The 16995-nt window shown below is 40.2% G+C and overlaps 1 protein-coding gene across 1 annotated transcript in view; it reads left to right on the plus strand.

The window, feature by feature from the left end:
• The window catches only part of spon1a (spondin 1a), a 65983-nt gene that overhangs the window by 20632 nt on the left and 28356 nt on the right, over nt 1-16995 (plus strand). The window contains exon 6 of the mRNA XM_056412701.1: nt 2426-2574. Within this exon, the coding sequence (XP_056268676.1) occupies nt 2426-2574 (149 nt within the window). The remainder of the gene's footprint in view (nt 1-2425; nt 2575-16995) is intronic.

Below are 16995 nucleotides of genomic sequence, written 5' to 3' on the forward strand. Positions count from 1 at the left end.
TTATTGTTCTTATATCCAGCAATTAACCATGTATTAGTCCTTTTAACATAGAGGTCAAAGGGTTCAGTTGTAGCCTTATGCGGCTCCATATTCTGAACATATTCTTTAAGATGGTCATCAGCTTCAACACTAGCACTACTACCGACTAAAACTGTATTAAAAATGATAAATTACACCCACCTTTGAAGTAAACTAATACTGCCTTGACCTAAGGTGAAATAACTTTATGATAGTTAAACTATCAACCAAAGACATCTTGTTAAAGCTATTTGGTTACTGGCAACGACTGCCCGTCTGCCAGGGGTCAGACATTTCGGAAATTTCGTGAATAAATAGCCTTACAATTTCATAAAGGGCCATCAATAATTCTATTAAACAAATAATATGTCTGAAATAATATTTACAGTCATGTCATGTATGGATGATTAGAAAAGGCATCCTCTGCATTTCTACATTCCACAACAATGACTCCATACTTACGAAGGCCGAGAGGCCTCTAAAGATCAAATGAACGACAATGAAAATGCCCGAAAAAATATTATATCTTTCATCCTGTAGCAACATGCAAGCCACCAACCATTTCCACTTGTTCATCCTGGAACAGGGCAGAAACAGCCACCACTAATCTCTCTTCAGCAGGCCACTTTCAGGTCGGCGCTCTCAAGGTGCTCCCCCATGAACTGCAAGGCAGATAAATGTAAAGCACCTGGAGCACAAAAGCATTTATGAAGAAAAAAAGCATTGGCAGCAATAAGAAAAGAGCTCCTTTCCTTGTTAAAAACACACCAGATCACAGACAAAGACATGATATGGACATTGCTAGTCTTCTCGTTCGGACTTTAACGAGTTTGAAGGTTTTCTTTTTCAGAATTAGACAAACTGTTACATATGTTATACTTTTTTTGTAGTTAATATGGGTCAATGTTGTATAGAATCCAATGATATCAACCAAGTCAGTGTTCAAAGTTCACTTAACACTAGTCAAGTATCAAGTATCAAGTAACATTTAATGGTGATGTTTTCTCTTAAAAAGGAAACTAAACTAGTGTTGACTAGATAGATAGATAGATATATACTTTATTAATCCCCAAGGGGAAATTTGTCGTTACAAGTAGCAGTACCAATAAACCAAACACACAAGAATAAAATAATAAATAGCTGATGGCCCTTGGTTCTTTGGAATTAACACTAGATTATTCATTTAAAAAATGTACAATATGTTCGTATCATGTAAGCAGTAAATGGGCTATACAAATAAACTGAATTGAACTGAATTGAATCCCACCACCCATGTGCAATAATCACTTATATAAATACTGTAATTAAAGAATATATTTTCTCTCTTGAAAACTTAAAAATGTGTTGGTCAGGATCTAAATCTTCTGAGTCAGCCCACTAATCTGGACAAGCTGATACGATCTGTTACAATCTGATACAATTCTCCAGAGACACAATCATATATAAATCATGCAAATATTGCTAAAACGCAATTTTGGAGAAGTAAAATGTCATAAAAAAAAGACCTATTTGAAAGGTCCTACAATAACATTCACAATGCCTGCAATGCCCTATACAAAAGTGTTTATGTTTTCATAGTTTGCCATATCAGTGACACTGCAAACACAGAGATTAGATTATCAGAGTGATTCATCTTGTTGAGACTTAGACTGGGAACCAGCAGAAGGCAGAAAGGGTGACTTAGAGAACAGCAGAGTCAGGGCTGCACTTAGTGCATACAGTGTAGAGGCAGACCTAACACCTATCTGAGTGAACCTCACCTTGACTAAATATGTTGAGATAAAAGTGTAAAAAACCCAAAAATAATCGTTCATTTTGGGAATAATCTGTGAAAAGCAACAGAAGTTTATGTCTTTAAAACCGGGTCCCCGTCAGTACAAAAGCATTTACGTTGGTCTGGGCTGTAAAATCATGATTTCCTCTACGGGTGATGTAGCTGGATGTTATTTCAGTATACAATAACAGTATGTATACAATAACATGTTAGAAAGGAGGACTATATGGCAGTAAGGGGGTCATGATGGAATATAAGACAGACGGTTGTCAGTTGTCTACCTGCTGTAGAGGTAGACATGTCAGACCACTAATGGGCCCACAGTGAGATGGTAAAGATACTTCTAAATGACCGGTAAACATCAATCCTAGATGGAGCTGTATTCCTATACGTTATAAAACATTGGTGGAGGTTACACCATTTTTAATTGGACACGGCTCAAGTGTCTTTAGCCTATGCTGTCCTTTCTGACCAATGTACTTGTCACCTGATCGATCATCATTTCCATTTTTAGAGTTGTGCCTCTACAAGTGGCAACAATGATCAGCTCATGAAATGATTAAGATGCAACTTTTGGAAACAGGCTGGGATGTCCAGCTGATGTGATGCTTTTTTTGGGTCTTCTTCCACCAGGTCGTGCCAATCACTGGTCAGCCATCATTGGTGCCTCCCACTCCAAGAGCTACGTGGTGTGGGAATATGGCAGCGTGTCGAGCGACGGAGTCAAACAGGTAGCGGAGATGGGTTCCCCCGTCAAAATGGAGGAGGAGATCAGACAGAAGGTAAGGCGATGGTGAAGGATGTGCCGTAGATGTAGAAAAATACATCGATGCGCACGATTACACGAGAGCTTATTCTTTGTTCTTTCTGGCAATACTTAGCTTTGTCCAAGACGAGTAGGAGGTCAGTTTCACAACACTGCAGGGCCCGAAGAGAAAATCCTCGGGTGTGCACACCTGAGTTCAGCAAACAATGAATTGCTTTGACATTGTTGTCCAGATTGATTAGTGCTTTCAAGCATCTATGCAATCTTAGCCTGACTCTACATCTACTGTGTGCTGTGTACGCAACCGTTATTCTGGGGGAGGGGTGTATCTGCTGTCCGACCTAGTTTGAAAAGAACAGGTTCGAGAGAAATAACATTTCCTGGCGAGTCACGAAATGAGGCCAATAATACATTCCTCCAAAAAGACTCGGCATTCAAAAATCTTCATAATCAGTTCATCTTTGATCCGACTTTGGTGCTTGATCCTCGTAATACTCAGGAGGTGCTTCGGAGACCGTATCCACAGGAAGTAGCTGATATTCCGTCATTAACTCCCTGTTAATCAGTAATCCATTTCAACATCTCCCTAATTGTGCCCACGGGACATTTTCTCTACGTTCATGTTTGAGCTGCCTTTCGCAGCTTTCACCTTCCTTTTAGATATTAAGTTGTACTTCTTCCATATGTCTTGGACTCCACACCTATTGTTCTTACTCCCCTCCTTGGCTTATCTTCAAGGTATTATTTCCACAAACAGCATGGTTTATCTATATCTCTATGGCTTCCTTTCTCACTCTTGGAATAAGCGTGCTGGCAGAGCAGATTGTCCCGCAGAGTGCTTATTGCACGGCTAATATTGAAGACCTGGAATCACAGCAGACAATGGGTGCATAGTGTGAGCAATGGTGTCTCTTTGTCATTGCTGCCTTCCCACGGCTAATATAGCATTCTTATTTTATTATTATTCTCATCTCTTAGTCTGGATCAGAAGAAGCTTTTCCTCTCAGCTTAAAGGGGAGAGTGAAGTGATAGTAGGTTTGATTGACCAGCACAGTAAATGTAATGAAAAGCAGACTTCCTATTAGTCATTTGTGGTTACGTGTGGTTGGGTTTGCTGCTGATTGCAATTTATTTCTGGAATGAAGAATGATAATATATCCACACAATCAATCTCACATGCCTACCCAGTGATATAAACCAAGAGGGACAACCCTCTGCTCGCTACAAGGATGACGTCCATACACCAGCTTGATTGTATCGCAGATACGGTGGACTGATTGAACAGGACAACGTGAGGCATTTCCCATGACCACCAGCGGTAATATATTCTGAAGGTGGGGCGTGGCTCAAACATTATGTTCAAAAAGAATTGCTCAAATGGAAGTTGGACTGACTGACACATGAAGGGAGGATGATGATTATGTAAGCGATCAATAGAACCTCTGATATAGTGTAGTGGGGAACGCTCCCCAGAGATGGAAGCGTAGGGTTTTGAACGCAGCCCTCAGGCTGGCTCCTCCCCCAATCAGGACCACCATATAGAAGGCGCCTGTTGTCATTGCCTCACATCCTTTGGGCCCGTGTCCTCGCCCTGCGGTGGGTGATGGTTCACCTGCTGCTGTTTTGGTGCCTTCATTACGCTCCTTCTGACTTCTGTTTTGCGTGGTTTGGCCATCGTAAATGACTTCTGCATGTTTTTGGCTTTTAATTGTTTTCTTTTAGATTATTTTCGTTGATTCCTGCAATAAACTTCTGGTTCGTTTTACTAAACACGTCTCTGGCCAAATATCAGTAACGCATCTGTGTCCTTAACACTTCTCAAACTATATATTGGGGTTGTTAAACTTATATTTTTGTGGGGTGTAAGTCCCCAGGTGGCGTTGTTGGTTCCCCTTCATTTCCCCCTCCCTTCAGGCCTCACCACAATAGCGAGCTTAATGCTATTCTTCATTTCCTGAAAAACATTTTAAATCAGCCTTTTTCCGTACTCTAATGGCCAAAGTCGTGTTATATATGTGTGTTTGTTGTGGACATACATATGATCTTACTGTGATGAGTTGATTGGACTGAGCTTTTGTCATATGTTCCCTATGATTGATGCTCACCACTGCTTTGATACCTGGAAGCGAAACATCCTTTTGTTGCTCTTAACCCTCCTGTTACCTTCACATTTACTAACATATTTTACCCTCGGGGTCAATTTGACCCCACCAATTAAAACCTCCAGAAAATTATTAAAATTAATATTGTTTCCCAAGTTTAAGTGTGAGGTACTTTATGTTTGTTTGTTGACTACCTAAATAGCCCTTTACATATATAAAAAAGTTGATATTGCTTATGTGTTTGACACAGTGAAAAACAGCCTGGGGTCAATTTGACCCCAAAGAACACCGACATTAAACATTGAATGGGGTCAAATTGACCCGAAAGGTAACAGGAGGGTTAAACATTGAATGGGGTCAAATTGACCCGAAAGGTAACAGGAGGGTGAACAGTTCCTGCAAACGTCCATTGTGTTCGTCTTCATACACCTTACACACAGTCTGGCACTGCCCTTGAGGTAAGGAGGCTCCCTTCTTTTGAGGCGTGCAGTGCGTAAACGCTGACACAAACAGAAAGCTGATTCTTTTTTGCGTCGGGGGGGGGGGGGGGGGGGCATCTAGCTCTGAATGCAAACATTGATATTCACAGCAAGGCTCCACTCCAGCCAAGGGGGCACTGATCAGAATGTTCATATAAAGTTTCAATTGCACGGCCAATCAGTCATGCAGATTGTGTAAGCGTGTGTACACACACACACACACACACACACAGAACCATTTCTTATCACGCTCTTGTCAATTCAGTGTGATGGCTTTATTTTATTGATGAGTTTTGAGAAGAGTGTGCTGCGCCATCTGTCTGGCTGGTACTGATCATCAGATGTGTTGTGCCTGTTCCTGTCCTCTTGGGAATAGATGCTTCTTTAGGATTAGAGCTTTATTAAAATGCATAACTGTCGTATTTGTATTCAGACATATGTTCTCAGTTCGCATGTTTAATTTAATTTGTCGATCCCATACAAGCATGCTGCTTGGCCTGGTCATTTCTGGTAATATAAATATGATTGTATGTCAGAGCCTCCTCAAAAACAGCCTTCACCCACACAGTCTCAGCCCTTCTGGACTGCAAATGAGCAGACATGACAGCATGCCACTTATCATATTGAAAATACCTGAGATTATTAGTGAGACCATTCCAGTCCTTTTAGGAATTCATATATTAAAATGAACTACATACAATGCTGTGGAACTGAATCAGCTTTAATGGCCATGGGTGCACATAGATGGAATTTGAATCCGGTTACACACATGTGTAATTTACAAATATCAGGATGCGTATATAAAAAAGACATTGAAGACAAGAGAATAGCAACATGTATGTACAATATAAAAACAACAACAGCAGTGACAATGAATTGGGGACGTTCGTGCAGAAAGAAAGTGCAGATGGATGTGTCTGGTTAAGTTTTCATCAGAGTGACCGCCAGTGGAAAGAAGCTGAGAGCAGAAGGTTTTTGAATTGATTGATCATAGCTTTTCACCAGAAATGCAGATCAAATGTTGAGTACGTCTTTTTATTAAGTGTATATTGTTAAGGGACATGTCATGTCCTTTAGTGCATGGTAGTTCCAGTTGGTAATGTAATGGGGGATGGTGAGTAGTATATGGATTTGTATTAATAATATAGTTTCTTTCTAGTTTTCTGGCCACTCAAAGCACTCAAACACTCCAGTTCATGTTCATACACGCATTCATATATTGATGCATGGTCCACACAGTGTTCAAACACATGCTCACTCACACACACACACACTAATTGATGGCACAGCCTGAAGGAGCAGTGTGGGGCTTCAGCATCTTGCCCAAGAACACTTCTACATGAGCTGGTGATGGAGTTCCAGCCCCTCGGCCTCAATAACTCCCAGATCCATACCAACAGATGTGCAGTACTATTCCATTTGCCAAGTACAAATGTTCTTATCAGAGCACTTGGCAGCACAGGGATGCAGTCTGGGTCCGTTGGTTGTCCCCCCTTTCATGTCGGAGGTGATTTGTATATGCATTCAGTCATTACAGAAGCTCAGTGTGTCCCTAATGACAAGTTTAATGAGACTCTCTCCATGGACCAGCGACCAGGGCAGAGGCCTCAGACGGATTATGAAATCCCCTATTTCCTCTCGCAGCATGGGGCGTTTTCATTATTGCACAGTACGGAATCCTCTATTATCCTGAGCCGCACAGCTGCGCCGCAGAGCATCGCCAACGCAACGCGGGCAAAAGAGACATTTCAACTTAATGACAGGAAATACACATCTGTGTCACTGGATGCAGCTGTGGTCCTTATTATATTGTCTGGCATTGTTTTTTTGTTCTTACAAGGTATGCAGATGATACTAATAGATCATTCAAGTCACTCTTAACATGCCCATTGATTTTTTTAAAATAATGTACGAAGTAAATGATGGATATTTCTGCACAAAATTCATATATACGTTCTTTATAGTCGTAATGATTTGCTATTTATTTAACACAGTTAAATTGTCCGGTTGGAGGCTTATCACAGTCTGCAAGGAGCTTAATAACTGACTTGCGCATTTAGTTTGCATGATGAGCAAAATAACAAACGGTGTTATGCAAGGAAATATAAGCTATTTGTTCATCTTTGTCCCTCTGTTCTTCTTTCAAGGATTAGAATGATAATTTTTCAGTTAATTTGTTGTGCGAATAGTCAGGTTGGACGTCTGTAAGTGGAAGGCCTGCTTTCGCGGGCGTGGGTCGAGCATATTACATATGCAGCTTCTTTTGGGTCCACGGCTCTCACTGCATAAGCAGGTGTGTTTCTCTTTGTGTGCAGAGAATTATTTCACAACCCTGTTTCAAAGCATACAAATCTGCATTCCCCATGACCTCGTGTTTTAGCATTCACCCATCACACATCTTATCAGAGTTTATGATGTTGGGAGAAATGACTATTTAAGTAGTGGCTCAGGGAGAAAAGCTGTCTACGCTATTTATCTTTATTTATTCTAATCATACCAATCACCTGCTACTGTTTGCTGCAAAATTAAATATAAGACTTGACATTTTGATAATGAGCCACTGAGAATAATTTCTTCTTTCTGCACATGCCTCCTATGGCACTGAGACCTGCATAGGGCAAACAGATCAGAGAAGCCTTGATGACTTCGGTTCAGTTATTTTCTTGCATCATTAAGTTTCGCAATGCCTTTTTGAGATCCAATCTCTCATCAAACAAAAGGAGATGAAAAGGCTCTTCACCTTGATGTCATTCAGAATTGGTCTTTCAACCCCCACATTTCATAAATTTATGGGCCAACTCATTTTCTTGTGCATGAGTTTACTGTACGAGAGAATATGTGGTGGTTTGACATTTAGATTTTATCAGCAGTCTGGAAAATATTCGTATGACAGTTGTATTTGAGATGACTATGATGATAGAAATGTGTTTGAGAGACAACGTACGCCCCTGTGCTGTATTCAAGTGTGCTTAAGACAAGTGGTTTGTTGAGAGGGGTCAAGCTGTGTAGGGGGTTCAAATGCTTTATGAATTCACAGTAGTTCACATTTTCTCCTCTCTGTGCTAAATCCTCTCTCAGCCATGTTTTAATATAATTAAGCATGAGAAAGTGAAACCTGTGGACTTAATCGTTGCCAGATGTGTAATTATCTTTCAATTTCAATGTTGATTAAGTGATGTAAAACGTGCAAAATTGCAATTACATATTAGATACTTCACAGACAGCGAAAAAAAAAAAGTCAACTCTCTGGACATAGCAGAGGGACAACATATTGTAGCATAATAAGTGACATAAGCTCTTTTTCTACCTTTCTTTGTTGCTGTTATTGTCAGATCCTCATCATCCTTCTGGATCTTACTGTACACATGCTGCTGTCAGGTCATGACCCCATTTCTGTATCCAACCTTGCCAATCCACGGAGCACCATGCCAAACCACAGTGGGTGTAAGAGCATGCGGAAAATCCCGAGCTCTTCGCCATCAACCCCCCTCTGGGTGTCCTCTTAGAGGTCTTTAAAAAAGAACCAAATATCCAGTCCTTTTAGGAATTCATATATTAAAATGAACTACATACAATGCTGTGGAACTGAATCAGCTTTAATGGCCATGGGTGCACATAGATGGAATTTGAATCCGGTTACACACATGTGTAATTTACAAATATCAGGATGCGTATATAAAAAAGACATAGAAGACAATAGAATGGCAACATGTTTATGGACAATATGAAAAAACAACAATAGTGACAATGAATTGGGGAAGTTAGTGCAGAAAGAAAGTGCAGATGGATGTGTCTGGTTAAGTTTTCATCAGAGTGACCGCCAGTGGAAAGAAGCTGAGAGCAGAAGGTTTTTGAATTGATTCATCATAGCTTTTCACCAGAAATGCAGATCAAATGTTGAGTACGTCTTTTTATTAAGTGTATATTGTTAAGGGACATGTCATGTCCTTTAGTGCATGGTAGTTCCAGTTGGTAATGTAATGGGGGATGGTGAGTAGTATATGGATTTGTATTAATAATATAGCTTCTTTCTAGTTTTCTGGCCACTCAAAGCACTCAAACACTCCAGTTCATGTTCATACACGCATTCATATATTGATGCATGGTCCATACAGTGTTCAAACACATGCTCACTCACACACACACACACACACACTCACTAATTGATGGCACAGCCTGAAGGAGCAGTGTGGGGCTTCAGCATCTTGCCCAAGAACACTTCTACATGAGCTGGTGATGGAGTTCCAGCCCCTCGGCCTCAATAACTCCCAGATCCATACCAACAGATGTGCAGTACTATTCCATTTGCCAAGTACAAATGTTCTTATCAGAGCACTTGGCAGCACAGGGATGCAGTCTGGGTCCGTTGGTTGTCCCCCCTTTCATGTCGGAGGTGATTTGTATATGCATTCAGTCATTACAGAAGCTCAGTGTGTCCCTAATGACAAGTTTAATGAGACTCTCTCCATGGACCAGCGACCAGGGCAGAGGCCTCAGACGGATTATGAAATCCCCTATTTCCTCTCGCAGCATGGGGCGTTTTTCATTATTGCACAGTACGGAATCCTCTATTATCCTGAGCCGCACAGCTGCGCCGCAGAGCATCGCCAACGCAACGCGGGCAAAAAGAGACATTTCAACTTAATGACAGGAAATACACATCTGTGTCACTGGATGCAGCTGTGGTCCTTATTATATTGTCTGGCATTGTTTTTTTGTTCTTACAAGGTATGCAGATGATACTAATAGATCATTCAAGTCACTCTTAACATGCCCATTGATTTTTTTAAAATAATGTACGAAGTAAATGATGGATATTTCTGCACAAAATTCATATATACGTTCTTTATAGTCGTAATGATTTGCTATTTATTTAACACAGTTAAATTGTCCGGTTGGAGGCTTATCACAGTCTGCAAGGAGCTTAATAACTGACTTGCGCATTTAGTTTGCATGATGAGCAAAATAACAAACGGTGTTATGCAAGGAAATATAAGCTATTTGTTCATCTTTGTCCCTCTGTTCTTCTTTCAAGGATTAGAATGATAATTTTTCAGTTAATTTGTTGTGCGAATAGTCAGGTTGGACGTCTGTAAGTGGAAGGCCTGCTTTTCAAGCGTGGGTCGAGCATATTACATATGCAGCTTCTTTTGGGTCCACGGCTCTCACTGCATAAGCAGGTGTGTTTCTCTTTGTGTGCAGAGAATTATTTCACAACCCTGTTTCAAAGCATACAAATCTGCATTCCCCATGACCTCGTGTTTTAGCATTCACCCATCACACATCTTATCAGAGTTTATGATGTTGGGAGAAATGACTATTTAAGTAGTGGCTCAGGGAGAAAAGCTGTCACGCTTATTTATCTTTATTTATTCTAATCATACCAATCACCTGCTACTGTTTGCTGCAAAATTAAATATAAGACTTGACATTTTGATAATGAGCCACTGAGAATAATTTCTTCTTTCTGCACATGTCTCCTATGGCACTGAGACCTGCATAGGGCAAACAGATCAGAGAAGCCTTGATGACTTCGGTTCAGTTATTTTCTTGCATCATTAAGTTTCGCAATGCCTTTTTGAGATCCAATCTCTCATCAAACAAAAGGAGATGAAAAGGCTCTTCATCTTGATGTCATTCAGAATTGGTCTTTCAACCCCCACATTTCATAAATTTATGGGCCAACTCATTTTCTTGTGCATGAGTTTACTGTACGAGAGAATATGTGGTAGTTTGACATTTAGATTTTATCAGCAGTCTGGAAAATATTCGTATGACAGTTGTATTTGAGATGACTATGATGATAGAAATGTGTTTGAGAGACAACGTTCGCCCCTGTGCTGTATTCAAGTGTGCTTAAGACAAGTGGTTTGTTGAGAGGGGTCAAGCTGTGTAGGGGGTTCAAATGCTTTATGAATTCACAGTAGTTCACATTTTCTCCTCTCTGGGCTAAATCCTCTCTCAGCCATGTTTTAATATAATTAAGCATGAGAAAGTGAAACCTGTGGACTTAATCGTTGCCAGATGTGTAATTATCTTTCAATTTCAATGTTGATTAAGTGATGTAAAACGTGCAAAATTGCAATTACATATTAGATACTTCACAAACAGCGAAAAAAAAGTCAACTCTCTGGACATAGCAGAGGGACAACATATTGTAGCATAATAAGTGACATAAGCTCTTTTTCTACCTTTCTTTGTTGCTGTTATTGTCAGATCCTCATCATCCTTCTGGATCTTACTGTACACATGCTGCTGTCAGGTCATGACCCCATTTCTGTATCCAACCTTGCCAATCCACGGAGCACCATGCCAAACCACAGTGGGTGTAAGAGCATGCGGAAAATCCCGAGCTCTTCGCCATCAACCCCCCTCTGGGTGTCCTCTTAGAGGTCTTTAAAAAAGAACCAAATATCCATTTTCAGTAGAGTCATTTTTCACTTTCAGCTGGCAGTTTTCCCTTGGTCTGTCGAGTCAGCTTTATGAGCCAGGCAAAGATATATATATATATACATATACACTACCGTTCAAAAGTTTGGGGTCACTTAGAAATGTCTTTATTTTTCAAAGAAAAGCACTGTTTTTTCAATAAAGATAACATTAATAAAAAATACACACTATACATTGTTAATGTGGTAAATGACTATTCTAGGTGGAAACGTCTGGTTTCTAATGAAATATCTCCATTGGTGTATAGAGGCCCATTTCCATCAACTATCACTCCAGTGTTCTAATGGTACATTGTGTTTGCTAATCGCCTTAGAAGACTAATATCTGATTAGAAAACCCTTGTGCAATTATGTTAGCACAGCTGAAAACAGTTATGCTGGTGATATAAGCTATACAACTGGCCTTCCTTTGAGCTTGAAGTTTAAAGAACAAAATTAATACTTCAAATATTAATCATTATTTCTAACCTTGTCAATGTCTTGACTATATTTTCTATTCAATTTTCAATTAATTTGATAAATAAAAGTGAGTTTTCATGGAAGACACAAAATTGTCTGGATAACCCCAAACTTTTGAACGGTAGTGTACCTGTGTGGAAAAACAAAGCTCTCAACACCCTAATGCCGGCTTTTGTTCCCGGGACTGTTATTATGATTGCCGAAATTGAGCAGTCCAGTTGGGTTAAAGGCCGTGGTATAGTGTTATCCAGTCTGAGCTTTGTCTATGTGCATATGTGTCTCAGTGTACACATAAACATAGTTTGGTTGTTTACGCCGGTTCTTTAGTTTTCACATAATGAAGAATTCAGAGTAACGTGTTAGTTTATCATACGGTTATAATAGCTTTCCAATGCAGGTATTTCATGTAGATGGTATTCGTTTGAGGTCATTTTCATTTAAGAATTAAACATTTGCCTTGCTTATCTTATTTGGCTGTCCCAGGAGTTTTATCTAAATATGTGTCAGTTCCTGGGAGTGTGAGATTACACAGTTAGGGGAAATTCAAATTCAAATGTATGCTAAACATTTGTAATTTTATTTTGTTAGCTTTGTGCTCGTAGTCTCTCAGGGATATAATTCAATTTTGTTATCAGTAAAGAATCTAATCTATTAATGCACCTCTTGTGGTGTTTCATGTGTTTATCATTTTGCATATGAGGTTTTAATTAGTTTATTTATTTGTAAATTGAACTGCCAATGTCATACTTGATGTGGGACTGCCCTTTTGTGTGTTGTTGGCAGAAATATGTGGACAAGTTGTGGACAGGGGTTTGAAAACGTCAGAGAAAAGATTTTATTGGAGCAGATAGGAAAATACATTATGTATGACAAAGCTGTATGACATATGTACGGCTCTTATATAAACATGTTCTGAAAGAAAGTTTTAAAAATTGAATTTCCATCCCATCTGTGGCAAACTGCATTCACTGTGATTTACTCCACAATAACGTTGGTTATCGTTTAGTGTGTCCATCATACAGTATAACAGAAATAATCCGCCTAAAGGTTTTTGCTGTGTCAACTGAACCTGTAAAGAGTTTACGTACTGAATCTCCTGAATGAGGTTTTTGGATCGGGAATAGAGGCTTACCCATCTTCATAAGATCAAGGCCAGCTAAATACAATAAACCCTCATTATGAATCTTTGTGATCTTTTATTCATGTAGTGGCCTTGACAAATCTGCTTCGGCTCTAGCTGTTATGTGGTCCCTATGTAAATGAGACCGTGGCTCTGTGGCCCCCATACATTGCAATCTCCATATCATTTGGTAGGTTGGGGACCTGGAATCTGTCTTCCTTGGCATGAGTCAGAGAGGAAGGAAAACAGAATGGGATTGACAGTAATGGACAATCCCATGATATATATGTGTGTGTATATATATATATATATATATATGAACATATGACAACCACATTATCATCTGTTACCCTCACTAGTATTAGTCTACACTAGCTTTTAATCAATTGACAAAACACAGATTTATTATCTATAAACACAGTTTTTGTACAAGGAGAACTTTTGTAAATCCCAGGTTATTGCTTATTCCAACACTTTGCGGCATCTTTCATTTCTTTCTAATGTTGCATTAATTTCTCTCAAATGCATTAAGAAGCTCATGTCTCTGTCTCTCTCTCTCTCTGCACCCACAGTAATAATAGTTACTTTGTGAATATGATTCTTCTCTGTGTGTAGAGAGAACAAAAAACAAGACATTTGTGTTATCGTCTTAGGCAGGCTTCATATTGGATGACGGACTTTAAGGTCAGTGAAGCTGCCTAGTCGTTGTAGCAGTGTATTAAAAAGTTGAGCCGTCAGTCATAAATACTGCGTTGTGGTTGCCATTTGATTCATTAGGCCTCACTATAGCATATATTGGGAAAACATACACAAACATTATATATTCTGTTGAGATATTGTTCTTTAATCTTGTATACTGTGTATCAATGTGATGTAACATTTTCTCTTCAATATGTTTTTGTTAGTTTTTTCCCACTTTTAGGTAATGCTGCGTTTATGCTTCTGTTTTATTTTTGCACTGATTATGGTGCAAAACTGTTTTTGAAATAGTGCTTCAATGCAGCAGACAAAGACATTTTTTGATGTAGAGAAATGGACAGAGTATAAGGCTTTAATTTGAAACATCAGTTTTCAGCTAGTCGGTCGAGTCGGTGGGCCGTTTCCGGATCGTTTTACATTCTGCAGTGCAGCACATCGAGCGTCGATGGCCACTGACTTCCGTACAGAGCAAGGATTCTGGAAGTAAGAATGGAAGTTAGCAAAACGGAAGAAAAGCTTAGAGAGCGACAGACGGGCTGAACTGGGTCACCAAAGGCAGTTACCTCGATTCATCTCTAATAATATCCCTGAGCCCTGGGCCCAGGTCTGCTGGAGCTGCCTGTATAATGGCTCAGGCTGCTTGATGAATGGGTGTGCCAGGCGCCGCTATAGGCTTCTAGACGAGGCTGCAAGGCTCAGAGATTGCCACCGAGGACAACCACGGTCAGCAAATCAATTCACAGCTCTCTGGAGAGATAGTCCGCACTTACAAACCCATCTGCCTTAAGCACGGACAATTCTCTTGTCACCGCGTCTTGTCGGGACCCTGCGGAACGTTCTCCTGTTCGGCTTTGAGTGAGATCGGTGCGACTGAAGTAAATTCAGCGGTGCAGTGTCCGATATGCCGCTAATTCTGCAGGGCAACGATATGGGTATGTCAGAGGAGATTTAATTAACACCTGAAGTCTGTGTCAGCCTTTTTTAATGTCCATTCATTAATAATGTGTATGAGTATGTGCTGGAACAGACAGATCAGATATTCCTGGGTAGAACTTTACATCACAGGAGCCTCTCTATCACCCAGGGAAAATGCTCCTTTAGACCAAGCAGGGTTTTGGCTCACAGCACTCAAACTGGTCTCCTGGAGAATACTTTGACCAGTTTGAGTGCAGAATGAAGTATTCTACCATCTTTAGCCTGAGGAGAATCTTTCTGACACACAACTACTGGAAATACTTACAAAGTTAGGCAACAATATTATAAACAAAAGTTTATTTAAGTTTCTTCATTCTACGATTGTCAAGTTACTTTGATATATTGTAGGGATGACAACGCATTTTAATGACTTATTATCATGGTTCTGCACTCAGGGGAAATTAACATTTCCAATAATATTAATTAAGTGGAAAAAAAACAAGAGGTATTTGCATGGTAATTAGCATTAATGATCTTTTTAGCATGGTGATTATACAAGTATATGCAGCTGATATTCCAATGGGATATGAGAAAAGCAGAAGCTCCAGCTGTTACTGCTTCATGTGGATGTGCATGTATTCTATTGCAGAGACTAAAGGGATGCTACTTCCCTCATCTTGTTTGCATAGCCACCAGAAGCGGGGAATAGCCATTAGTATTGTTTTCTTCAGAAACTTTAAATGAATAGGCAATTAGGCAGTCTTCTCTCTTTTGTTTTAATGTCAGACTGGCTTTGTTGGCATTGGGAAACCGGTCATCTGCGTTTCCTCGTCCGTTTCCTAGAGAAAGTCTCTCGGAAATCCTGATTACTGTTAATTGGGATCTCAAAAAGGAAGATTCTTTTATTTCATGAATAGAACCGAGCCACACAGACATGACAACAAAGGGGGATACACATAATCAAGTACTTAATAGAAAGGGTTTTTGTTAGTGTTGTTACGAGATGTGCCGACGCTTCGAAGCGTGCGTCGAGTAATGGAGGGGGCGTTTCCTCGAAGCGCGTATCGAGGCTTGCTTCATTTAGGGGAGGAGCCAAAAATGATGACGTCCGAAGCCTCGCTGCCCGGCTGTACCACGTGACTGCTTCGGGAAGTGGTTCAGATATTGCCGGGAGGTTTGACAGCAATATAAACCCCTCAGGCTCCATTCAAAATGTGGGTTGTTGGTTGAGAGTTTGAAAAATTTAGAGAGAGAGATAGTTTGGAGAGTTAGGAGAGAAGGATAGGTGATACGATGGAACTGTTGAGAAACTGTTATTTCTGAATAAAAATGAATAAAATGTCCCTTGTCCTGTACATCACTGTCCAAGTTACACAACCATATTCAGTCCCCTCTTCCTAGTTACACACACACACGTTCACTGTCCTCTGCCTGCTTAAGCCCATGCCATTTTCCTAAAGTGACATAATAACATTATTACACAACCTGTCATATCATATGATACTACCATTTTGGGAACATTTACACACACAGAATACATTAAAACAATATTTTATGATGCACATCTGTGATAATTTATGTACAGAAATGATTTGGTCATACATTTTTGTAATTCATAGTCATTCCCAACAGCCATAACAGACGCAACAATTCAATGCATCACATTATGTGGTTCAGATACAGCTGCCTGTGATTATACACTTGGCCAGTAGGTGGTTTCGTGAGCACATGAAGCTTCGAGAAATGAACCCTTTCTCGAACCAATTGGCTGAAGTGGTTCGATGCCTCATGAGGCTTCATCTCACCATCACTAGTTTTTATTTAACTTAGGTAGCATACACAGTGGTGTGTGGAGTCAGTGGTGGAGGTGTGGAAAGTGTGTGTGATATTTTGTACAGTGTCGGGTGAAACCACACTCCTCTACAATCAGCCGAATGGTGTCTCAGGACTGAGAGAGAGAGAAAGCTCCTGAGACCAGAGAGCCTTTTGACAGCAGCGCTGGCCACAGCAGCACAGGTGTTGCCAATGCTGCTGATTACCTCAGGTGTTTCCACTCTCCTGATTACCCTCTGCCACGCCCACCTGCAGGGACAGAGTCGCAGAGAGGGTCGTCACAATATGGTCAAGCCAATCGGCTTCAGTTCAAACCAAGCTTCAGAATGGTGAAGAAAGGTCGACGTGACTTTGAACGTGGCATTGTTGTTGATGCCTGAC

Source organism: Pseudoliparis swirei, chromosome 4 (assembly GCF_029220125.1).
Source record: "Pseudoliparis swirei isolate HS2019 ecotype Mariana Trench chromosome 4, NWPU_hadal_v1, whole genome shotgun sequence".
Taxonomy (NCBI): Eukaryota; Metazoa; Chordata; class Actinopteri; order Perciformes; family Liparidae; genus Pseudoliparis; species Pseudoliparis swirei.